At 43.7% G+C, this 26,295-nt stretch overlaps 1 protein-coding gene and 1 pseudogene across 1 annotated transcript; one reads left to right on the top strand and one right to left on the bottom strand.

Annotated features, from left to right (window-relative positions):
* Positions 1–16: 16 nt before the first annotated feature.
* On the bottom strand, positions 17–10,337 carry LOC741661 (protein SSX2). Its single transcript, XM_054676519.2, has 8 exons — positions 10,228–10,337; positions 8,797–8,885; positions 8,240–8,354; positions 7,608–7,703; positions 5,708–5,757; positions 3,569–3,704; positions 1,110–1,214; positions 17–646 (listed from the first exon to the last, which is right to left on the bottom strand). Exons 2-7 carry the CDS (start codon positions 8,863–8,865, stop codon positions 1,114–1,116), a joined length of 567 nt encoding a protein of 188 aa, XP_054532494.1. The 5' UTR covers positions 8,866–8,885; positions 10,228–10,337; the 3' UTR covers positions 17–646; positions 1,110–1,113.
* Positions 10,199–25,658, top strand: LOC129138675 (ornithine aminotransferase, mitochondrial-like; annotated as a pseudogene).
* The last annotated feature ends 637 nt before the right edge of the window (positions 25,659–26,295 follow it).

Below are 26,295 nucleotides of genomic sequence, written 5' to 3'. Positions count from 1 at the left end.
GAGCAAACAACTGGGGAACGTTTGCAAAGGTTTATTAACTGTCAGTGACTGCTACAGGGGAATCGGATGAGGGGAGTACATGCTGACCAGGAAACAGAGTGAGGGGAGCTTGACCAGGACGCATGGCAATGGGAAAAGCAGATGGGAGATGCTTATACTGGTACTTGGTGTGTGTGTGTGTGTGTGTGTGTGTGTGTGTGGTGTGGTGTGTGTGTGTGGTGTGGTTTGTGTGTGTGTGTGTGTAAATGCAGAGGAAAAAATCTGAAATTAAACACTCAGAACTGCCCTCAGTAGTCACATCTGGGGAGAGAGGAGGGTAATGCTGTTCCATGCAGAGGTAACCGACAATACTTGTTTTCTAAGGTAGGTGCATGGATACACAAACCAAAATATGCATTAAGTATGTCTTGCTCATCAATGAAAATGTTAATATCTGACAGAATGACACAGTGTAAGAAAATACAACGTAAACGCTAACATCGTACTCTTGGCACACTAAGAAAAATGACGCTTAACTTTTCACCGTTGTGAACACTTGCTTTCACTTGCTATGCACCTGATGACGAGGGGTCCGCAGCCATGCCCATGTTCGTGAAAGGTCACCACGTTCTGCTTCTCATCATGGGCATGTGTCGTATCCCTGAGGCTGAGGCAAGAAGAGAGAAGGAAATAAGTGGCAGTGAGTTCCCACCACGTGGCAACTCAATCTCAACTCCTCCTGACCTGCAGACCCTGCACACTCCGATTCTGCCCTATCTCAGGACCTGCACACACCTTCCACGGTTCCTCGAAGTGAACCATCTGTTCATGCCACAGTGACTTCCTCACCTGGGTTATCAATTCCTAGGCTAGAGAAAGGTGTGGCCCGCATATCAGGGCTTACCTGGGGTTTGGGACCCCACAGCATCCTGGGTAGGGAGGATCCCTGGATATATACAGGGCAGGGAGTAGAAAGAGCATGGGAAATCTCATCGTTCAGCCTCAATGCTGTACAGTAGAAAATTATAAGAAGGGAATGATTTGGGGAGCAAGTGACAGATGGGATACCAGTATCATAACAGAATAGCACATCTGCAGGGATGTGGGGGATGAGTGGAAGGTTCTCTTACGGAGTTACTCGTCATCTTCCTCAGGGTCGCTGATCTCTTCATAAATCACCAGCTGCTTTCTCTCACGCAGTCTGTGGGTCCAGGCATGTTCCCGCCTTTTGGGTCCTATGATGGAGAATAGTTGGAAAGTGAGGGTTGGGTAGGTTGGAGAGTGTTAGGCTCTGTTTACTCAAAAAAAGGAGATGCCTGCTTCCTCCCAAGTGCCCATGGGCCTTCTTCATCCAGTTTTTCACATTCTCTGGCTTAGAGAGGCTGAGACCTTAGATCCACACCAACATAGGCCAAATGCCAATTAAAGTTTTAGCTTCTGGCTCCTTCCCTTCTCAGGCTTAGATTCCCAACCTCTTCACTTACGGGAACATTCCCCCATACCTCCTTTCATCCAGCACGTATTTGTTAAGGCCACACAGGCGTACCTTGTTTTGTTGCACCTCATGTTCATACTGCTTCGCAGATGCTGCAATTTTTTTTTTTAATTCTCACCAATTTTACACTTTTCCATTATTATTATATCTGCTATAGTGATCTGTGATCGGTGAGCTTTGATATTATTACTGCAATTGTTTTTATTGTTTTTTAGTGTTTTAAAATAATTTTTGTTCTTTATTTTGTGGGTACGCAGTAGGTGTATATTCTTATGGGGTACATGAGATGCTTTGATACAGGCATGCAATGCATGATAATCACATCATGGAAAATAGGGTATCCATCCTCAAGCATTTATCCTTGTGTTACAAACAATCCATTTACACTTTTAGTTTTTTTTAATGTACAATTAAGTTATTATTGACTATAATCACCCTGTTCTGTGTAATTGTTTGGGGGGTGGGTACCAGGAACTGCACCCATAGAATATGACAAACTGAATCGACCAATGTTGTGTGTGTTCTGACTGCTCCACCGATGAGCTGTTCCGCGTCTCTCTTCCTTTTCTTGGGCCTCCCTATTTCCTGAGACACAGCAATACTGAAATGAGGATTATTAACAACCTTACAATGGCCGCTAAGTGTTCAAATGAAAGGAAGAGTCACATGTCTCTCACTCTAAATCACAAGCTAGAAATGGCTAAGCTTAGTGAGGAAGCATGCTGAAAGCCAAGACAGGCTGAAAGCTAGGCCTCTTGCACCAAACAGCCAAGCTGTGAATGCAAAGGAAAAGTTCTTGAAGGAAATAATAATACTAATACTCCAGTGAACACACGATAAGAAAGCAAAACTGCCTTACTGCTCAAATAGAGAAAGTCTGAGTGGTCAGGATAGAAGACGAAACCAGCCACAACATTCCCTTAAGCCAAAGTCTAATTCAGAGCAAGACCAGAACTCTCTTCAAGTCCATGAATGCTGAGAGAGGTGAAGAAGCTGCAGGAGAAACATGTGAAGCTAGCAGAGGTTGGTTCATGAGGTTTAAGGAATGAAGCCGTTTCCATAACATAAAAGTGCAAGGTGAAGCAGCAAACCCTGATGGAGAAGCTGCAGCAAGTTATCCAGAAGATCTAGCTAAGATCACTGTTGAAGGTGGCTACACGAAACAACAGATTTTCAGTGTAGATAAAATAGCCTTCTATTGGAAGGAGATGCCTTCTAGAACTTTCATAGCTAGAGACGATTCACTTCAACTTTGAAAGAAGTTCTAAAGTGGCTAAATGCTATCGAATAGCATCACATACTACAGAGAAATCCTTCATGAAACGGAGAGCTAATCGATGTGGCAAATTTCACTGTTGTGTTCTTTTAAGAAACTGCCACAGCCACTCCACCCTTCAGCAACCACCACCTTGATCAGCCAGCAGCCATCAACACCGAGGCAAGACCCTCCACCAGCAAAAAGAGTGTGACTCACTGAAGGCTCAGAAGATTGTTAGCATTTTTAACAAAGAATTATTTTTAAATTAAGGTATATACATTTTTAGACACAACGCTATCGCACACTTAGTAGACTACACTATAGTATAAACATAATGTTTTTATGCGCTGCCAAACCAAAAAACAACGTGTGTGACTCACTTTATTGCAGTGGTCTGGAACTGAACCTGCAGTATCTCTGAAGTACACCTGTATTGGGTAACAGGCATGGCATTGAGCTGAGTCTTAATCAGGTAATGATCCCAGGTAATCACAGATAGAATTGCTTGAGCACCTTTCATGTCATCAGGCCTTCTAGATTAAATTTAATGTCTCCAAACAATTTATGAACTATGATTCCTTATTTCCATCTTACGGACTAGGAATCTGGAGCTGAGAAAATCTGAAAGACTTGCCCCAAGTCACATGGTTTTTTCTATGGGTGACAAATCAAGTCTGTCTCTGGAAGTCATGTCTAACATCTCATCTGGAGCTGGGTGAGCTCCTCAGCCCAGTCTGGACCCAGGGTTATCTGGGATCCATGCCACACACCCAGTCCATATACCTGAACATCGCCAGGGAAGCCAGAGGGATTGTTCCTGAATTGCTTCCTCTTACCAGATCTCTCGTGAATCTTCTCAGAGGTAGTTGGTTTTCCCGGGGGGCACAGCTGTTTCCCATCATTTTGTGGGCCAGATGCTTCTGGCACTTCCTCCGAATCATTTCCTTCCTCTGCTGGCTTCTTGGGCATGATCTTTATAATGTGAAGATCACAGATAAATAGTATCAGTGACATATCTATAGTGCTTTTGAGCTTACAAAGGGTCTTCACATGCATTAGCTTATTCAATGTTCTCAACAACACTGGGAGAGTTACACAGGCCTAAATTAGGAGAAACCTGGGAGGGGAGGTTAGAAGGGAAAGGAATGGCCTAAGTGAATATGGTTTCCATGGATAGAATGCTTATCTTCCCACTCTTTTAGGACTGACATTCTTGCAAACAGCAAAAATCTCCATGTAATTGAGAGTGTGATATACAGATGATTTGGAGAAGAGTAGCATTCTAAGAATTCACAAGGTCTACAAAGGGAAGAGGTTCTGTAAAATACAAGGGATCCCATATAAGCTTGTAGACAGCTGCTGGGAGAGTAAATGTAAAAACATAGGGAGGCGACAAAACACTGCTGGGAAAGATGGTGTGGGGAGATGAATACAGGGAAGGGAGAGGGAAAGAAATGGTTTGCCGAAATTAATCTAGGCAGCAAACAAAGCAGTACCAGATATGACATACTACCCTACCGAGGCACCAACATTGAATGTGGAATTCAGTGAGGTGGTACCCATACCAATTCTGGTTGCATTGGGATGTGTCACTGACCAACAATCTTAAGCTACTTTTTTTTTCTTTCTTTCTTTCTTTCTTTTTTTTTTTTTTTTTTTTTTTTTGAGACGGAGTCTCACTGTGTCGCCAGACTGGGGTGCCGTGGCATGATATCGGCTCAAGGCAACATCCGACTCCCGCGTTTAAGCGATTCTCCTTCCTTAGCCTCCAGAGTATCTGGGACTACAGGCAGGCACTACCACGCCCCGCTAAGTTTTGTATTTTTAGTAGAGACACGGTTTCACCATGTTGGGTAGGATGGTCTCGATCTCTTGACCTCGTGATCTGCCCGCCTCAGCCTCCCAAAGCACTGGGATTACAGTCGTGAGCCACCGCGCCCGGCTCTTAAGCTACTTTTAATTCAGCTTCCTCCCTTATGAAATAGTGAACCATACATGTCAAATAGCCTACAGTAAAGCCCTCTCTGAGCTTGTAAACACTGTTTAAATGTAGTAATAATAACAATTAATACCTTTCACAATCCTTCTTTGAATTCAGTCTCCACACTGGCAACCCAACTCCCAGATCCCTTTACCCTCCAAACCAGAGTTGAATCTGCACTTGTGGGATCACTCATTCAGGGGCCTCCGAGGGATCCCCTGGGCTAGGACTGGGCCTTCCCAGATGCCCCAGGTGCAGACAAGGCACTCAAGGAGCTCACAGTAGGGAGGGGCCGACAATCAAAGCGATTCCTAAGCCATGCAAGTGGCCCCAGCAACACAGCAGAGACCAGATGGTCCTTCCTGTTGAGAGAGTGGGTGTCTCAATGGAAGCACCAGCAGGCCCTATGGGGTGAAGCCCTAGTGAGCAACATCTGAACTTCATAAACAAATGCAAATGTGAATGAGCTTTAAATGGCTTGGAGCTCTGGATTAGACTACCACTGCCACTGCGCCCCAGGAAAATTCTTTAACATCTCTGTACCACGATAGCCTCATTTTATTATTATGTTGCTGATAACTATGATCTAAAACATGAACTATAATTCTTTACTTCCATTTCATGGACCAGGAATCTGGAGCTCAGAGAACTTAGAAGATTTGTGTCAAGTCACATGGCTTTCATATGGATGAAAACTGAAGTGTGTGACTCATTATTATTTGGAGATAATAGAAACAATGTCTTCTTAAGGATTAAATAAATTAATCCATGTGAACTGCTTGAAATAGTATCTGGCATCACTATGAAAACAAAAGAAGTATTAACAATCGCAACTGTTGGTACTATCAAGCCGTCGGTGCTACATCAGGTGTTGTGATAGACATGGGGAGAAGAAGGCAGTGAGGGCATTTTTGATATTCTCCCACTCTTACCAGTGTTCGCATCCGTGGAGGGACAAAGGTTCTCTGGTCCTTTAGATCTGAGAGACACTCACCTTCGGGGAGATTCCCTGGAGCCTGCCGAAAGTCATCTGAGGACGTTCAACTGAAAGAGAATACATCAGAATTTTTCTTTGTTGGTAAAGGTTTCCAAACTCTAGAGAGACTTCTGTCGCATCAGGGTATTCTGCAGCAGAGGGTTATGAGTCCACTCATTGTTGGGGAGTTATTTCAGATTTGCTTCTGAATTATGTTTAGTCATGGTTGGTGCATTTATCTGTGGCTTCAATTCAGAATTTTCCATCTCATGGTTTATCACATGGGGACTACACCCCATCACAGTCTCATCTTATTCCATTACATATCTTTTACTTTTTCCCAAATAATTAAATTGATTGGTTGGGAACCTGAACTGTATCCACTCAAGATGTGCAACAACTGAAAATCATTGTACACTTCAAATGGGTGAATCTTATGGTATGTGAATTAAGCTGTTAAATGTGTGATGAACCATGGATGATTTGGTCCAGTGGCTCTGAAATATTTTCAGTATAAAGACACTCCTTTACTGTCAAAACTTGGCAGATACTCAAGCACTGGCTTTTCAGGTCTCTTATAGTGATTGCGGGAGATTGTAGACTCTGGCCTGTTTAGTTGGCGAGTAATAGGTCTATTGGAGACGGTTTGGACATTCTGACCTTGTCTTATAATTATGTTGTCAGAGTAGAAGAGCAAGTAAACACATATGTCCCCTTTATATTCCTGAAATGTACAAAGCTCTCTACCCAAGAACCTGTCTTTTTTTCACCCTATGTTATCTCTGCTCTCTGACAAGTGGGAAAGCTCTCTGTGTGTTGGATAAGGGATCACTCCTTCAAACTCTCTTCCAAGCTCATCACGGAGAATCAGGGTTCTTTGGGAATGAGAAGACTATTTGGTTTTGATAAAATACAGAGAAACAGCGATCTTTATTACATAATGTGTTCATCACCCTCACTCCTAAGATACCTATCCAATACCTACATGCTGTTAATGAAACAAACTCTGGAAGTTTTTGGCGGATCTACAGTTTTAACACTTTCTTTCTTTCTTTTTTTCACTTGTAGCATTTTTTTAGCAGTCCTTTGATTCATTAACGGTGCTTAGGAAGAACAACATCTCGTTTAAAAAAGAAATATTTCAAACACACAGAAAAGTATGGGGAATAATATTGAGTCCAGTCGGATCTCAACATTACCCCACAGCTATGTTAGGTCTGATTTATTTATTCAGAATATTAGAAAAACTGCAAATAGGCCGGGCGTGGTAGCTCACAGTTGTAATCCCAGCACTTTGGAAGGCTGAGGCGGGTGGATCACCTGAGGTCAGGAAGTTTGAGACCAGCCTGGCCAACATGGTGAAACCCCGTCTCTACCATAAATTAAAAAATGAGCTGGGTGTGGGGGCACGTGCCTGTAACCCCAGCTACTCGGGAGGCTGAGGCAGGAGAATCACTTGAACCCAGGAGGTGAAAGTTGGAGTGAGCTGAGATTGCCTTATTGCACTCTACCCTGGCCGAGAAGAGTGAAACTCCATCTCAAAAACAAAAACAAACAAAACACACTATCAACAAGTCACAGCTGAAGCTGTCTGTGCCGCACTCAGCAATGCCTGCCCGCCCTCCCTCCCTCCTCCACTTACAGCCAGTCACCTTAATTTGATGGCTTTTTATTCACATTCATGTTTGTATACATTTACCATTTACTTATTATCCATAAAATATATATTCTTCTTTTGCATGTTTTAAAATTTTATATGAACGGCCTCTGTAGTTAACTTTCTGCATGCAATTTTTTTTTTTTCACTCAGCCCTGATGTGTATGAGGGAACAAATGCCTGAGGATCTTTCTCAGGTAGCTGAGCTGAAAAGCAACTGGGCTTGGGGAGACCCTTTCCAGCCCCTTCCCATCTACTCACCCTGATTCCCACGGTTAGGGTCATTATCAAAATCATTCCCCTGGAAGTCTTCGGCCCGTTTATTACACATGAAAGGTGGGAGGGTGGCCTTGAAACCTAGAAAGAAGCAAAATGTTTATTCCTTAAGAGACAAGCTTGGGCCTGGTATGGTGGCTCATGTCTGTAGTACCAACACTTTGGGAGGCTAAGGCTGGAGAATTGCTTGAGGCCAGGAATTCAAGGCTGCAGTAAGCTATGATTGCACTACTGCCCTCTAGCCTAGGTGACAGACTGAGACTGACTCAAAAAAAAAAAAAAAAAAAGGAAGAGACAAGCCGAGAGAAGGTAGGGTGGGTGTGTGTGGGGTGGGGGTAGGGGGGTTGCCGGGATGCCACAGAGACAGTTGGGCTCATCAGAACAGAAGCCTAAGGGAGAGAAACGTGCAGGATCCAGGTATAAGCTCCACTGTGGCCAGTCCCTGCCCTCAGCCCTGACAGGATACAGAAGAGCAGAACACCCAGAAGCTGCCTTGCGATTTTTCCCTGCACAAAAGGAAAATGTGAGGTACTTTCTGCAGCCTAAGAAGTAGCCAAAGCAGGAAAAGGGATGCTCATGTGTCCCCAGACTTGTCTGTTCCTAGAACTTTCTGTTACCTAGTTTAGTCATAGCCTCATACTTTCTCTTCATATACACATAGAAGATTTTCTCTGAGGCTTTCATCTTTTCCCACTCTTCCTTAGAGAAGTATTTGGCAATATCATCGAAGGCCTACAAAAAAAAAAAAAAAAAAGGAATTATGGCAGGGACTCAGCTAGGCATGTCTGCCATTCAGCTGGAGCCGCTTCCTGTGTGCTAGATCTGGGAACTGGGGATGATAATCCTTCCTGGTTGATGCCATGGCTAACTGACAGAACACGAGGGACCTTCCCTAGCTTCACCCCTGCCACACAGTAGGGCTTTAATGCTGCTGGCTGGCTCTCTTCCCACCTTCCAGAATGGACTGAGAGTCACCAGATGTAGTGCAAGGTCACAGACTTGTCTCCAGGGATGCTAGGTGATGACAGAGCGAGGGTGGGAGGCTCCCAAGGGTCCAGATCTCCCCCGAGACCCTGCTCCTTGTCTCCAGTATCTCTGTCCTCCCCTCCTCAGAAACCGGGTCACCCCACACTGTCCCCTGGGCCACTACTCTGCTCCCTCCAGGTCACCTCACCTTTTGGATCTTCTCTGGTATTTGAGCACCAACCGTGGGTCTCCTTGCAAAAGCGTCGTCTCCGTTCATGGCACCGGGAGCAGTCTGACCTGCAAGAGAAATAGCCTGAGTCTTTCCAGCCACAGCAGCTTTGATCCTGTGGAGGGAGAAATCAGTGAAGGCCGGCCACCCTCAGTCACCTGGAATCAGCTGCTGCATTTCTCCATCTGGGGCTTATCCGTCCCTGAGTAAGGATATGGGGAGAAATCAGATGAAAACAGGGAACCAGGGGTCTCTGGGAGAAGTATTGATAGGGAATGACAGGTTTCCTATGGGCAAAGCAGCCTTGAGTCTTTGGGAGGGGGTTGGCTAATGTTGTTAGTAGTTTCCCTGGAGCTAGGCTTACCCTGAAAGATGTACGGACCCTTGTTGGGGAGGCAGGGACATGACTGTGTAATTTTATTCAGTGGGGGCATGCTGACACCCCCACTCAATAAATAAAGGAAGGGAAGTTAGTCCCAGAGATAACATGGTCTCTTTGGCGATGGATCTGATCAGGCAGAGGGATGGGGGGTTCTGTTCTATTGAAGAGAAATGAGCATCGCTAATATGAACGTGTTCAGAGGCTATTACTCGGTGATTTGTAAATTATTAGAAGGAAGAGAGCTAGAATTTCTGAGACTACAAGAGCCCGCCATCACTTAGAGAGAATGTGGGGCATTTCAAGATGCAGCAATCAGCCAGGCACCGTGGCTCACGCCTGTAATCCCAGCACTTTGGGAGGCCGAGGCGTGCAGGTCGCTTGAGCCCAGGAGGTCGAGACCCGGCTGGGAAACACAGCAAAACCCCCGTCTACAAAATACACAAAAAGTTAGCTGGGGTTGGTGGAGCAGGCCTGTACCATCCCAGCACTTTGGAAGGCCAAGGTGGGCGGATCGCCTTAGCCCAGGAGCTTGAGACCAGGCTCGCAAACGTAGCAAAACCATCTCTACTAAAAAAAACAAACAAAATTTAGCAGAAGCGGGGTGGTGCGCGCCTGTAGCCCCAAGGCCTAGGCGAGAGGCTCACTTGAGCCCAGGAGGAAAGATTTGAGTGAGCTTTTTTGGTTTTTGTTTTTTCAGACAGGGTCTCGCTCTGTTGCCCAGTCGGGAGTGCACTGGCGTGATCATGGCTCACTGCAACCTCCGCCTCTTAGGTTCAGGCGATCCACCAGCTGTGGCTTCCAAAAGTGCAGGGATTACAAGTGTAAGCCACCGCACCCGGCCCAAATTTCTTAAGTTGCTACAGAGTTCCTAGGAAAAATCCCGTACCTGAAAAAGTTAGAAACTGACAGGAAAGATTTGAGATGGCGGCCTGCCTCATATACACTCCTTATTAAAACTAGATAGCAAATGCACCGCGGAGGAGGGGAGGGGTAGGAAGAATGGAAAAAGAAAATCAGCCTATGCTTACTCTGATTTTGGAAGAATCCAAAGAGAAAATCAGACCGTGCGTACTCTGAGTATGGAAGAATCGAAAGAGAGAGAAAGTCAGAGCATGCGTACTCTGAACTTAAAGTAGCCAATCCCAGGGGATGCTTTAGGCGGGAAAATTAGAGTCTCCACCCCCACTTTGAGAAGGTTTCGTCCCTGGAGCCGGGACTGATAGAAGCCACATCCGCTTTGCTTGTTCCGCCTACTGTTCTGACTTCTAATTGGCCAGATGGAGTTCACTAACTGCCCTGATTGGTCCATCATCCTTGGGCAGCGACATTGCAGAATAATGTCTCCTCCTCCAGCCACACCTTGTCGCCACTGCGAAAAAGTGGGTGGTCCTCAGGCGCCGTCAGATTTTGAACTCTCTGAAGACCGTTCCTGGATCTTGGGTTAAAAATCTGGATTCTAGTCTGAACTGTGGGAAGAAAAGAATAGTCAATCTGTGATTTTTCTACTTGAAAGACACGATGTTTTCCAAACTAGCACATTTGCGGAGGTTTGCTATACTTAGTCGTGGCTTTCATTCTTCAGTGGCTTCTATATCTGTTGCCACTGAAAAAACAGTCCAAGGCCCCGCAACCTCTGCTTACATTTTTGAAAGGGAATCTAAGTATGGTGCGCACAATTACCATCCTTTACCTGTAGCCCTGAAGAGAGGAAAATGTATTTACTTATGGGATGTGATTGTGGTATTGGTTACATCTGCCTTGGCCAATCCTCCAGCCTCCGTCTTGGGACTACAGGCGCAAACCACCCTACCCCCACTAATATTTTTTATTTTTTGATTTTTTAATAGAGAAGGTTTCGCTGTGTTGGCCAGGCTGGTCTTGACGTCGTGGGCTCAAGCGATCCTCCCACCTCGGCCTCGGGACTACAGGCATTCACCACCCAGCCCACGCTTTTTTTTTTTTTTTTTTTTTAAGTAGAAACCAGGTTTTGCTATGTTGGCCGGGCTGGTCTCATCGTCCTGGGCTCAAGGGATCCTTCCGCCATGGCCCCGAGACTACAGGCATGCACCACCCTGCCCACGCTTTTTTTTTTTTTTTTTTTTAGTAGAAACCGTGTTTCCCTATGTTGGCCAGGCCGGCATCAAGCTCCTGGACTCAAGGGATCCTCCCATCTCAGGACTACAGCCATGCACCACCCTGCCCAAGCTATTTTTTGTTTTGTTTTGTTTCGTTTTAGTGGAAACCGGGTTTCGATATGTTGCCCAGGCTGGCCTCAACCTCTCAGGCTCAGATGATGCTTCCACCTCGGCCTCAGAACTATAGGCGTGTGCCATTCTACCCTGCTTATTTATTTATTTATTTATTTATTTATTTATTTATTTTTTAGGAGAGGCAGGCTTTCGCTTTGTTGGCCAGGCTGGTATCAAACTCCTGGGCTCAAGCAATGCTCCCACCTTGGCCTCAAAACTACAGGAGTGAGCCACCCCGCCCACGCTATTTTTTTGTTGTTCTTGTTGTTAGCAGAAATGGGGTTTCGCTATGTTGGCCAGGCTGGCCTCGACCTCCTAGGCTCAAGCAATCCTCCCGCCTCGGCCTCGGGACTACAGGCTCACACCACCCCGCCCCCACTAATATTTTTAATTTTTCTATTAGAGACAGTTTCGCTATGTTGTCCAGGCTGGGCTCTACCTCTGGGACTCAAGTGATTCTCCCGCCTCGGCCTTGGGACTACAGGCATGCACCACCCTGCCTTTTGCTATGTTTCCCAGGTTGGTCTTGACCTCCTGGGCTCACTCAATGATTTGAACCCGGGAAGTGGAGGTTGCATTGAGCTGAGATCACACCACTGCACTCCAGCTTGGGCGACAGAGCAAGACTGAAAAAAAAAGAAACAAAGAAAGAAAGAAAGAAAGAGCGAGAGAGAGACCAGCTGAATCTCCGTAAGAACAGTGAGCTTTGTGGTATTTTTACTTGCCCTCGTCCCATCTCATGCTCCCAGCTTGGTTCTGTTCATTGCTGATGAAATACAGATAGGATTGGCCAGAACTGGTAGATGGCTGGCTGTTGATCATGAAAATGTCAGACCTGATATAGTCCTCCTTGGAAAGGCCCTTTCTGGGGGTTGATACTCTGTGTCTGCAGTGCTGTGGGACGATGGCATAATGCTGACCATTAAGCCAGGGGAACATGGGTCCACATATGGTGGCAATCCACTAGGCTGCTGAGTGACCATCGCAGCCCTTGAGGTTTTAGAACAAGAAAATCTTGCTGAAAATGCAGGAAAAAAAATGGGTATTATCGTGAGAAGTGAACCCATGAAGCTACCTTTTGATGTTGTAACTGCCATAAGAGGAACAGAATTATTATTATTGCTATTATTTTGAGTCAGAGGTTCATTCTGGTTGCCCAGGTTGGAGTGCAATGGCGCGATCTTGGCTCACTGCAACCTCTGCCTGCTGGGTTCTAGCGATTCTCCTGCCTCAGCCTCCTGAGTAGCTGGGATTACAGGCACGCGCCACTATGCCCGGCTAATTTTTGTATTTTTGGTAGAGACGGGGTTTCGCCATGTTGGCCAGGCTGGTCTCGAACTCCTGACCTCAGGCGATCCACCCGCCTCAGCCTCCCAAAGTGTTGGGATTACAGGCGTGAGCCACTGTGCCCGGGAGGAAAATAATTATTAAATGCTATTGTTATTAAAGAAACCATAGACTGTAATGCTTGGGAGGTGTGTCTATGACTTTGAGATTATGGACTTCTGGCCAAGCCCACCCATGGTGACATCATCAGGTTTCACCTCTGCTGGTGATCAAGGAGGATGAGATTCGAGAGTCCAGTGAAATCATTAACAAGACCATCTTGTCGTTCTGAGGGTAGCAGCTGTTTTCAGTGGTCCCTGGGAGCCGGCTGGAGACAGGTGGTCCTGTAAAAGCTCTGCTCTAAATGTAGGCACATTCCACTCCCAGGTGCCGTCAAAATCTTTTTGTGTATATATGTTTTTTTCAGTTGATACACAATGGAACAATGTTCATGAACCTGACATTTGCTTTGTAGTGTTAAGAGAATGTAATGGCATCTATATTCAGTGAAAGTGTTTTGATGTGCACGTGTACTTTATAAGGTGAAATGCATCTGTATATACAGGCAGCCTTTAAATCACATCCTTCAGTATACTTTATATATGCTTTTATAATCTCCTTGCTGGTATAAAGGTTTTGTATTTGAAAAAGTATCTCTAGCGTATTACATAAAAGGCTGCACCTTATAAAGTCAAATCATTGTTTTCATTGAATTTTAGGAAGGATCAATGGTTAAGCATATAAAAAATACTAGTTCTTTTGTTTTCTTTTGTTTTTTGTTTTTGTTTTTGTTTTGAGACGGAGTCTCGCTCTGTCGCCCAGGCTGGAGTGCAGTGGCTCGATCTCCGCTCACTGCAAGCTCCGCCTCCTGGGTTCACGCCATTCTCCTGCCTCAGCCTCCCGAGTGGCTGGGACTACAGGTGCCCACCAAAACGCCTGGCTAATTTTTTGTATTCTTAGTAGAGACGGGGTTTCATCGTGTTAGCCAGGATGGTCTCGATCTCCTGACCTCGTGATCCGCCCGCCTCGACCTCCCAAAGTGTTGGGATTACAGGTGTGAGCCACTGAGCCCGGCCTATAAATTACTAATATTAAGTAAACTTTATGTTGACCAACACCAGGATATATTCTATGGATGTCATTATTTTGAATTAAGAATTAGTGTTTAACATCCCTAAATTGTTTTGAGTGCTTGATTATAATTTGTAAAAAAAAAGTTTATTTTTAATATTTCTTTACATTTTAAACAAAGCTTATATTTCAGAAAAAAAAAAAAGAGAGAGAGACAGAACATGGCCGGGTGCAGTGGTTCACGCTTGTAATCCCAGCACTTTGGGAGGCCGAGGTGGGCAGATCACTTGAGGTCAGGAGTTTGAGACCAGCCTGGCCAACATGGAGAAACCCCGTCTCTACTAAAAGTACAAAAATTAGCCAGGCATGGTGGCACCCGCCTGTAGTCCCAGCTACATGGGAGGCTGAGACAGAATAGCTCGAACCCGGGAGGCAGAGGTTGCAGTGAGCTCGAGAGTGTGCCACTGCACTACAGCCTAGGAGGCAGAGTGAGAATCCCTCTTGAAAAAAAAAAATGTACAGTACATTTTCATCACCGCAATGCTATCCCTTGTGCTACTCATTTTTAGTAATACTCTCCTCCCATCCGCCATCCCTAATCCCTGGCAACCACAAATCTGTTTTTCGTTTCCACAATTTTGTCTTTTCTACAATGCTGTACAAGTGAAATCTTACAGTATACAACGTTTTACGGGCTTATTTCACTCGGCGTAATTCCATGGAGATTCCTCCAAGATATTGATATTTGTGTATCAGTAGTTCATTGTTGTTGTTGTTGTTGTTGTTGTTGTTGAGACAGAGTCTCACTCTGTCACCCAGGCTAGAGTGCAGTGTCTCGGCTCACTGCAACTGTCTGCCTCCCGGGTTCAAGCAATTTTCCAGCCTCAGCCTCCCGAGTAGCTCTGACTACAGGTGCGCGCCACCACACCCGGGTAATTTTTGTATTAGTAGTAAAGATGGGGTTTCAACATACTGGCAAGGCTGGTCTTGAACTCCTGACGTCATCATCCACCCGCCTCGACCTCCCAAAGTGCTGTGATAACAGGGTGAGCCACTGTGCCCTGACGATAGTTCATTTTTATTGCTGAGTAGCATTCCAGGGGATGGATGTACCACAGTTTGACCATTCACTTATTTTAGGACATATTGATTATTTCCAGCTATTGGCTATTACAAGTAAAGCTGCTATGAACAATTATGTACAAGTTTCTGGATGGGCATACATTTTAATTTCTCTGAAGTGTAATTGTTGAATTGTATGGTCACTGCATTGTTTAGTTTTATAAGAAACTACCAAACTGCTTTCCAGAGTGGCTGTAAGATTTTACCTTCCCAGCAGCACTTAATGAGGTGTCCAGTTTCTCTGCATCCTTGTCACCATTTGGTGTTGTCACTATGTCTTTTATTTTAGCTATTGTAATAAGTGTGTAGTGATACCTCATCGTGGTGTTATTCTGCATCTAGTGAAGCAAATGAGTGTTGAACATCTTTTCATGTGCTTATTTGCTTATTTCCTCTTCAGTGAAATGTATGTTCATATCTTTTCATGATTTTCTAATTGGATTATTTGTTTGTATTTTTTACCATTGAGGTTTTTATTATTATTTTTTTCTTGAGACAGAGTCTTGCTCTGTTACCCAGGCTGGAGTGCGGTGGCATGATCTTGGCTCGCTCCGACCTCCACCTCCGAGGTTCAAGTGATTCTCGTGCCTCAGCCTCCAGAGTAGCTGGGATTACAGGCATGCATCATCATGCTTGTCTAATTTTTGTATTTTTAGTAGAGATGGGTTTTTTGCCATGTTGCCCAGGCTGGTCTTGAACTCCTGGCCTCAAGGGATCTGCCCTCCGTCCACCTCGACCTTTCAAAGTGCTGGGATTACAAGCGTGAGCCACCACGCTCAGCCTACTGTTGAGTTTTGAGAGTACTATACGTATCCATTATATATTCTGGATGTGAGTCCTTTCTTGGATATGTGGTTTGCAAACATTTTCTTTCAGATCGTACCCTATTTTTTCATCCTTTTAACAAGATTTCTTGCAGAGCAAAAGTTTTAAATTGGATAAAATCTAATTTATTTTTTTCCTTATGTATTATGCTTTTTGAACCATTCACTATGCCCTAGATCTCAGACGTTTCTCCTATATTTTCTTGTAAAACTTTGTTTTTAGTTTTGTTTGTTTGTTTGTTTGTTTGTTTGTTTTTTGAGATGCAGTCTCGCTCTGTTGCCCAGGATGGAGGGCAGTGGCACGATCTCGGCTCACTGCAAGCTCCACCTCCCGGGTTCACCCCATTCTCCTGCCTCAGCCTCCCGAGTAGGTGGGACTACAGGCGCCTGCCACCACGCCCAGCTAACTTGTTTGTATTTTTAGTAGAGACAGGGTTTCACTGTGTTAGCCAGGATGGTCTCGATCTCCTGACCTCGTGATCCGCCCACCTCGGCCTCCCAAAGTGCTGGGATTACAGGCGTGAGCCACCGTGCCCGGCCTTTTTTAGTTTTATATTTTAGATTTAAATCTATGATCCACTTGACTTACTTTTTTGTATAAAGGTATGAAGACTAGGGCTTATTATTATCATTTTTTTTTTGGCCTATGGCTCTGCAACTGCCCCAGCACCATTTGTTAAGCAGATGATCTTTCCCTATTTTTGTCTCTTGGTAAAAAATCAGTGTGGGCTATTTCTAGGTTTTCTATTTTGTTACAGCGATCTATGTGTCTATTTTTCTCCCAATGGTATATAGTCTTGATTCCTGTAGCTATATAAGAAGTATTGAAATATGGTAGAGCAATTCCTCCCACCTTATTCTTCTTTTTCAAAAATTGTCTTAGCTATATAAATATTTTTTGAGATGGAGTCTCACTTTTGTCGCCCAAGCTGGAGGGCAGTGGGGTGATCTCGGCTCACCGCAACTTCTGTCTACTGTGTTCAAGCGGTTCTCCTGTCTCAGCTTCCCGAGTAGCTGGGATTTCAGGTGCACGCCACCACACCCGGCTAATTTTTGTATTTTTAGTAGAGACAGGGTTTCGCCATGTTGGCCAGGCTGGTCTCAAACTCCTTACCTCAAGCGATCTGCCCCTCTCAGCCTCCCAAAGTGCTGGGAATACAGGCGTGAGACACGGGGCCCAGTGTTGTCTTAGCTGTTGACAATTTGTTACAGCAGCAATCAAAAATGAATACACATAGAAATAGATTAATTAGTGAAACAAAATAAAAAGTCAAGAAACAGACTAATTTATATACAAACTTCAGCATGCATTTCCAAACAGTGGGCAAAAGATGGGGTGTATAATAAAGGATTGTATAATAAAGGATTGTTGTCTATCCATTTGGAAAAATAAACATTAAATCCTTACTTTCAACCACATAAAATAATAAATTCTAAAAATTCAGAGACTTAAATGTGAAAACGTGAAGTCATAAAGAGCTAGATGAAATTTTAGGAAAATATTACAGTGTAAGACATCTTGAGTTGGCATAGGCACTTCCTGATATTACACCAAGGCTATAAACAATGAATCTGACATATTTAAAGACGTAAAAAGTAAAGTATCATCTAAGTCAAAAGACACCATAAAAAAACTGTTTAAAAAGGCAAATTTTAGGCCAGGCACAGTGGCTCATGCCTGTAATCTCAGTACTTTGGGAGGCCAAGGCGGGCAGATCACGAGGTCAGCAGATCAAGACCATCCTGGCTACCACGGTGAAACCCTGTCTCTACTAAAAGTACAAAAAATTAGCCAGGTGTGGTGGTGGGTGCCTGTAGTCCCAGCTACTCGGGAGGCTGAGGCAGGAGAATGGTATGAACCCGGCAGGAGAATGGCGTGAACCTGGGAGGCGGAGCTTGCAGTGAGCCGAGATTGCACCACTGCACTCCATCCTGGGCAATAGAGTGAGACTCCGTCTCAAAAAAAAAAAAAAAAAAAAAAAAAAGGCAAATTTTGGGGAAAATGAAGCATCCCCAATAAATTAACAGTAACCATCTCTAATATGTAACAGAGCTTTTCCATATCAATAAGAGAAACTGGAACAACCAAATGAAAAAATGTGTTCAGGCATGGCACTACTTTATCGTATAGCAGAAAAGAATTACAGAATAGAAATTACGAAAGGAAAATAGTAAAGGAAATGGAGAAGAGATCCAAGAACTTTCAACGTTCATCCAATAGAAGATCCAGAGGTAGAGAATAGAAAGACTGGGACGGGCGCGGTGGCTCACGCCTGTTATTCCAACACTTTGGGAGGCCAAGGCAGGCAGATTACCTGAGGTCAGGAGTTCGAGACCAGCCTGTCCAACATGGTGAAACCCTGTCTCTACTACAAATACAAAAATTAGCCCAGTGTGGTGGTGGGCGCCTGAAATCCCAGCTACTTGGGAGGCTGAGGCAGGGGAATCACTTGAACCCGGGAAACAGATGTTGCAGTGAGCTGAGGTCCTGCCACAGCACTCCAACCTCGGTGTCAGAGCAAAATTCCATCTCAAAAATGAAAAAAAAAAAAAAGACTGGAGAGAAGGCACTACTTGAAGAAATAATGTTCTAGAATTTTCCCAGTTGAACAAAGACATGAATCTTCAACCTGAAAAGAGCCACCTAGTTCTGAGCCTGATTAACACACATGTGCACACACACCTGCGCACGCAGGAGCGCGCACACACACACACACACACCCCCTCGGGGTAAAATTTCTAGGATAAAGATAAAATCCTGAAAGGTCCCAGAGAGAAAAAGAGAAGAGAGAATGCAATGGAGAGGTTTTTCAAGGAGCTGATTTAAAATAACTTTGGGCCAGGCGCAGTGGCTCATGCCTGTAGTCCCAGCACTTTGGGGGCCAAGACCGGATGCTCGCTTGAGCTCAGGAGTTTGAGACCAGCCTGGCCAACAAGGCGAAACCCACTTCTACAAAAAATACAAGTAACCAGGTGTGGTGCCACATGCCTGTAGTCCCAGCTACTTGGGAGGCTGAGGCAGGAGAATTGCTTGAGTCCGGGAGGTGGAGATTGCAGTGAGCCGAGATTGTGCCATTGCATTCCAGCCTGGGTGACAGAGCCAGGCACTGTCTCAAAAAAACAAAACAAGAACAAACAATAAAAAAGTTGAACCTAGATATCTATATACAGCCAGAATAATCCAGAATGAGGGGAAAAATATTTCAGAAAATTCATGACGCATATACCCTTCAGAAATAATTATTGGTATCCAGTCCTGTGAGAAGGGAAAACTAAATTTAGGAGGAAGGAGGTGATTTCAGTAAGCAATGGCGAGCAGAAAAATAGTAAAATTTATTGAAAAGTGTAAGCTTTAGATTGAAAAATTTTAAAATTACAGTCTTGAACTAAAATTCCCAGTATTATAAACTTGGAAGACGGGAGCAGGGACAGGAAAGAAAAGATAAGTTTTTTTGGTGTTCAAGGAAGGGATACAGATGCTAATGAATGATAGAATGCGGTGGTGCACGCCTGTAACCTGAGCTATTCAGGAGGCTGGGGCAGGAGAATCACTTGAACCTGGGAGGTGGAGGTTGCATTGAGGTGAGATCACACCATTGCACTCCAGCCTGGGAAACAAGAGTGAAACTCTGGAAAAAGAAAAAAAAAAAAAGGCCAGGCACAGTGGCTCAAGCCTGTAATCCCAGCACTTTGGGAGGCCGAGACAGGTGGATCCCTTGAGTTCAGGAGTTCGAGACCAGTCTGGCCAACAAGGTGAAACTCCATCTCTACTAAAAATTCAAAAATTAGCCTGGCACAGTGTCACATGCCTGTGGTTCCAGCTACTCAAGAGGCTGAGGCAGGAGAATTGCTTGGACTCGGGAGGCAGAGGTTCAGTGAGCCAAGATCGTGCCACTGTGCTCCAACCTGGGCGACAGAGGAAGACTCTGTCTCAAATAAATAAATAAATAAATAAATAAATAAATAAATAAATAAGTAAATAGAAAACCTATTGGATAGATTGGATATGAAAACATTAACTGCTCAAATAAATAATTCAGCGGAATAGATTGGATGTTAAAACCGATATAGTTGAAAAAGCAATTACTGAGCTGAGGAAATGCGTCTAAAGAATTCATAAAAGTAATCAGTAATGGATAGAGAAGAAGTAAATGAAAGAAAAGTTAATTAATAGAGAGGATAGAAGAATAAATGTCAAAACACATCTAATAGTAGCCTTATAAGAAGAGAATACAGTTATTAAAAAGGAGAGTGTACTTAAATAAGTAATCAATGAGAATTCCTCAGATTTAAAAAAATGACTTAAGGTTTAAAGGTATTATAGTACACACATACACACAGGAAAAGTGAAATGTAAAATTGTGAAAGACAGAGATAAAAATATTTTAAAAACAATCAGAGAGAAATAGCAGGTTACTTACGGAGGAAAAATAAACTGACACCGGATCTCTCAAATACCACACTGGAGGCAAGGATACAATGGTGTAATAACTCCAAGCTGTTGAAAAAAATGATTTTTTTTTGAGACAGAGTCTCGCTTTCTCACCCAGGCTGGAGTGCAGTGGCATGATCTCAGCTCACTGCAACCTCTGCCTCCTGGGTTCAAGCAAATCTCCTGCCTCAGCCTCCTGAGTAGCTGGGGCTACAGGCGCACACCACCACACTCGGCTAATTTTTGTACTTTTAGTAGAGATGGGGTCTTGCCATGTTGGCCAAGCTGGTCTGGAACTCCTGACCTCAGGTTATCTGCCTGCCTCGGCCTCCCAAAGTGCTGGGATTACAGGCGTAAGCCACTGCACCCGACGAAAGAAAGGAATTTTTATACCGGGTGGAGTAAAGACAATGTCAGCCACATGACTTCAGGAGATTGAAGACACAGGGAAATGTTAAAGCAAACAAGTATTTACTGCACTTATTAGAGACTGTAAGGAAGGGCCAGCTGCAGTGGCTCGTGCCTGTAATCCCAGCATTTTGGGAGCCTGAGGCAAGAGGATTGATTGAGCCCGGGAGTTCAAGACCAGCCTGGGCAACATGGCAAAACGCCGTCTCTACAAAAAATTCAAAAATTAGACGGGCATATCAAGTTCCTGGGTCTGTAGAGAATTAAAAAAAAAAAGATATATATATATATATATATATATATATATATATATATATATATATATGTGTGGCTGGATTTGGTGGTGCGTACCTGTAGTCCCAGCTATTCGGGAGGCTGGGGCAGGAAGATTGCTTGGGCCCTGGAGTTTGAGGCTGCAGTGAGCTAGGATTGGGTCACTGCACTCCAGCCTGAGTTACAGAGTGAGACTTTGTCTCTGAAAAAAAAAAAAAAAAAGATCGTAAGGACGATTTTACTCAGAGGGGGGACTCCTGTGATAGGTACAGGGACCACCGTAATGGGGTCTTGCGGTGGGAGAGTGATATTGGGATCGACTTCAACTCCACAAGGACAAGTGGGGATTTGTAGTCAAGGAGTAGGGTCGGGGGGTCAGAAGATGGGAAATTACTTGGAGGAAACCTCAGGTGCAGGGGAATTCTGGCTAAACTGACTTGACAGGATTTTTGCTGAAACAGGCTAAATGGGCAGAGTCCCTGGATGAAGGACAGAGCCTGAGGTTGGGACCTAGTCAGAAACAGGACTCAGAGGAGCCCGATTCAAGTTTGGTCAAAGGAGAGTGTCTCTGTCTGAAAGCAAAAGCAAGAAAGCCAACAGCAGTAAAATGAATGGGTCACAAAGGAGAATTTTTGTGCATTGCTAAACAGGACTCTGCTTTAAACATTGTGAAAGTTGATTATGTGAAGTGAGTCACTCTTAGTTGTTTTTTTTGTTTGTTTTGTTTTGTTTTTTGTTTTTTTGAGATGAAGTCTCTCTGTGTCACCCAGGCTGGAGTGCCATGCGTGATCTCGGCTCACTGAAACCTCAGCTTCCTGGGTTGAAGCGATTCTCCCGCCTCAGCCTCCCGAGTAGCTGGGACTACAGCCACGTGCCACCACACCCGACTAATTTTGTATTTTTACCGGAGACAGGGTTTTGCCATGTTGACCAGGCTGGTCTCAAACTCCTGACCTCAAGCCATCTGTCCGCCTTGGCCTCCCAAAGTGCTGTGATTACAGGCGTGCTCCACCGCAACCCACCTGAATTGACTCATTCTTGACATACACAACTATGTCAGAGTTGTGTGGCCAGGGGAAAAAGCACTCAGGGCACATTGCACCTGCTCTAAGAATTGAATTTTCCACAAGGCTGGTGGCTGAAATGGCCTGCTGCCACCCTAAGAGCACTTTTACCTAGTAACTGCTGAAACAACCTGCAATGACTCTAAGGCTTGTTTTACCTATTGTCCACACTCACCAATCAGAGCTTCCAGCTCCTGAAAGCTTCTCTGGTGCCAATGGACTTGCTTTAAAAACTATAGGTAACATTTCTGTTTCTAATAAAACTCTCAACTTTCTCTTTCTTCTTTGGACATACCAAAGACCAGCCAGTTTGGGTGTATGCCTCAGATCACAATTCTGTGATTCTCAGGTAAAATGTTTAGAGATTCATGGCCTGGCGTGGTGGCTCACCCTGTAATCCCAGCCCTGTGGGAGGCTGAGGCCGGTGGGTCGCTTGAGCCCAGGGGTTCGTGACCTGCCTGGACAACGTGGTGAAACCCTGTCACCACAAAAAAATACAAAAATTAGCTGGATGTGGTGGTGCATGCCTGTAATCCCAGCTATTCCAGAGGCTGAGTCGGGGAGGCAGAGGTTGCAGTGAGCCGAGATTGTGCCACTGCACTCCGGGGTGGGCGACAGAGTGAGACCCGGTCTCAAAACAAAAAACAAAAACAAAAACATAATGTAACATCCTTAATATTGTAGTTAAAAAAAGAGACTCGTCTCCATAGGTTTTGACTTTGATATTTGTGGTGTCAGAAGTGGGGTCCGAAGCTGACTCACCTTGGAGATATCAATGACCTCTGGAACTATGGTGTGAGGTCTGCGCACTTGGTCCCCTTGAGCTTTTGCTTTTCTGGTTGCCTCTTTCCCCCCTGGTGAGTCTTTCTTGGATCAAACTGCCATTTGCTGAGGAGTTGAGTTCAGTTTTATTTGGGAATTTGTTAGGAAGGGTCTTTCTCTCTCTCCTGGTTATGAAACCTCCTCTTTTCTTTTCCTTTCTTTTCTTGTCTTGTCTTTTTTATCTTGTCTTTCTCTTTTCTTCTTTTTTTGAGACAGTGTTTCGCTCTGTCGCCCAGGCTGCAGTGCAGTGGTGTGATCTGGGCTCAGTGCAACCTTCACCTCCCAGGCTCAAGTGATTCTCGTGCATCGTCCTCCCGAGTAACTGGGATTACAGGTGTGCGCCACTACGCCTGGATAATTTTTGTGTTTTTTAGTAGACATGTGGTTTCACCCTGTTAGCCAGGCTGGTCTTGAAGTCCTGAGCTCAAGTGATCTGCCCGCCTCGGCCTCCCAAAGTGCTGGGATTACAGGCATGAGCCACTACACCCAGCCAGAGACGGCCTGTTTAAGAGGGATTTTCTCCCTCCTGGTTATGAGGCCTGGTTACAGAGATTTTTCTGTTAGGGAAGGCTTCTCATGCTTCCTGGTAAGTTTGTACTTTATTTTCTGAATCGTTTGCATGCTTAGAGTTTAATTTGGCTTTTGTGTATTAGGCATTAAACCGAATCACCTAGATTAATTTATTTACACACAGGCTCTCAAAGTTCAAAGGCATGCCAACATAGTTCTCTCTTTCTGGGACGCCAGCTGGTAATATGTGCCAACATTATGGGGATCATTCACGCAGTCTGTTTTCCTCAAACTGAACTAAAATAATACAGTCCAAATGGGACTCCTATCTCAGTTGGTATCTTGAGGCTCCAGAACACATTCAAGACTCAAAGGCTGCCTCACTGCAAGATACTGTCTAAAGCTAGCTGAGATTTTCTTCTCCAAAGCCTTCCCCTCTCCTTTGTTTACCTCTTCCTCTTTATCCTTCTTTAAGCAAAACTCTTTTTCCAAAACTCCTCAGCTACTCTGGCATACTGACTATTAAAATAAAGACAGTTGAAAGACATCAGATACAAATAAAATAAAATCACTGACCTTTGTAGTGTTTCTTAAAAGCAAAAGATGAAATTCCCATGTAAAAGATCTCCTTCCTATACTAAAAGGGAAGACAACACTCTTATCTTCAAGGATGAGGAATTGAGACCAAGAGAACACTATACAAAGCTTATTGGAATACCACTTATCTTTTGGGCCTTCTCACATAATTCAGTCACATTTTTACAGTTAACAATTCTTTGTCTAATTCAACATGTTGGTAACTGACTCAAACTGCTTTACCCAAAATTTGGGTCACCACCTTCATAAGATTACCTATTGAGGAGAAAAATCTTAAATAAAGTTTAGCCTTCTTCCATTTTGTCAGAAATATAATTTAGATCCAACGTCTTTTATAAATTGGTGAGTTTGTATGTTTTACTGTCCCATAATCAAAATTCTAAAATGAAAGTTATCTTTGTTTATGTACGTATCTGTGTTTGGGCGTATTCATACGTATGTACATGTGTTATGTTAAATGTGTCTACATGGTAAAATCTGGAATCGTTGGCAAACAATTATTTAAAGAATCCTATTCAGATTGGCTTAACTAGGTACTCATATAAATATACAGTAATTAACTAAAACGCATTTAGTTCATGCAACTTAATTAAGTAGTTGAAAAATAAGCTGGTTTTAAAATTGTTGGTAAAATAAAATGAGAAATGTTTTCAAAATTGTGACCACACATTTTTGGCTGGGTTTACTGGTTCTATATTTGTCTCTGTTGGATGTTTTAAGGTTATGAAACATAAACCTAACCTAAAAACAGAATGGTCTTTTATGTGCAATTCTTTGATAAGTAAGACTAATTTAATATTGTGGGTGTAATAAAACAGCTGTATTTTCTGAGTTATTGGCAAAATACTCATATATTTAAGGTTTTTGCTCAGGTGGATACCTGACATTTACAGGCTATAAAAATGTTTTAATAGGAAAATAACTCCAAATGACTAGCTTTATTTATTTATTTATTTATTTATTTATTTATTTATTTATTTAGAGCAGAGTCTCCCTCTGTCGCCCAGGCTGGAGTGCAGTGGTGCTATCTCGGCTCGCTGCAGCCTCTGCCTCCCAGGTTCAAGAGATTGTCCTGTCTCAGCCTCCCAAGTAGCTGGGACTCTAGGCGTGCGCCCCCATGCCTGGATAATTTTTGTATTTTTAGTAGAGATGGGGTTTCACCTTGTTGGCCAGGCTGGTCTTGAACTCCTGACCTCAAGTGATCTGCCCTTCTTGGCCTCCCTAAGTGCTGGCATTACAGGCGTGAGCCACCGACCCCGGCCGACTGGCTTTGTTTAATATGTCAGTTTTCATAAGTAATCTAGGTATAATAGTTAAAATGAACAAATGAGGTAACTGTGAGATACATGTTTATAAGTGAACTTTTCATGTAATTTGAAATGTTTTTTTCTCTTGCTCTTACCATATGGAGATGAAATATTAAAGTTGTGTTATGTTAGATTAAGTAATAGGTACTCACTAAATGCCAGGATCATGTCCAACTAAGAAAACAATGGATCCACCTGCCTAGGCCTTCCAAAATGCTGGGATTACAGGCGTGAGCCACCATGCCCAGTGAGGAAAAGAAGTATTAAACGCTATTGTTACTAAAGAAACCAAAGATCGTGATGCTTGGAAGGTGATTCTAAGACTCGAGATAATGGACTTCTGGCCAAGCCAACCCATGGTGACATCATCAGGTTTGCGCCTCCACTGGTGATCAAGGAGGATGAGATTCGAGAGTCCAGTGAAATCATTAACAAGACCATCTTGTCTTTCTGAGGGTAGCAGCTGTTTTCAGTGGTCCCTGGGAGCCGGCTGGAGACAGGTGGTCCTGTAAAAGCTCTGCTCTAAATGTAGGCACATTCCACTCCCATGTGTCTTGAAAGCCTTTGTGTGGAATATCCATTTTTTTCAGTTGATACACAATAGAACAACGTTTATGAACCTGCCTTTTGCTTCGTAACGTAAGTAAGAGAATGTAGTGGCATCTATATTCAGTGAAAGTGTTTTGATGTGCATCTGTACTTTCTAAGGTAAAACATATCTATGTATACAGAAGAGCCTTTAAATCACGTCCTTCAGTATACTTTATATATGTTTTTATAATTTCCTTGCTGGTATAAATGTTTTGTATTTGAAAAAGTTATCTCTGGGGTATTGCATAAAAGGCTTCATCTTGTAAAGTCAAATCACTGCTATCATTGAATTTTAGGAAGGGCGAATGGTTAGTCATATGTAAAATACTAATATTAAGTAAACTTCATATTGGCCAACACCAGAATGTATTCTATGGTTGTCATTATTTTGAATTAAGAATTAGTGATTAAAATTCCTAAATTGTTTTGAGTGCTTGATTATAATTTGTAAAAAAAGTTTATTTTTAATATTTCTTTAAATTTAAAATAAGGTTTATATT

The sequence above is a fragment of the Pan troglodytes genome, chromosome X (assembly GCF_028858775.2).
Source record: "Pan troglodytes isolate AG18354 chromosome X, NHGRI_mPanTro3-v2.0_pri, whole genome shotgun sequence".
Taxonomy (NCBI): domain Eukaryota; kingdom Metazoa; phylum Chordata; class Mammalia; order Primates; family Hominidae; genus Pan; species Pan troglodytes.
Note: the sequence above shows the minus strand (reverse complement) of the source record. Positions and strands in the feature narration are given on the sequence as shown.

What these genes read in the sequence shown, in the direction of transcription:
- LOC741661 (XM_054676519.2), bottom strand. Translation starts at nt 8,865, where the DNA reads ATGAACGGAGACGACGCTTTTGCAAGGAGACCCACGGTTGGTGCTCAA. An exon ending in TGAGGCTATGACTAAACTAG is followed by an intron (nt 7,704 to 8,239) that starts GTAACAGAAAGT and finishes GCTTCTTTCTAG; the next exon opens with GTTTCAAGGCCACCCTCCCA. An exon ending in GAAGATTCACGAGAGATCTG is followed by an intron (nt 1,215 to 3,568) that starts GTAAGAGGAAGC and finishes TCTCCATCATAG; the next exon opens with GACCCAAAAGGCGGGAACAT.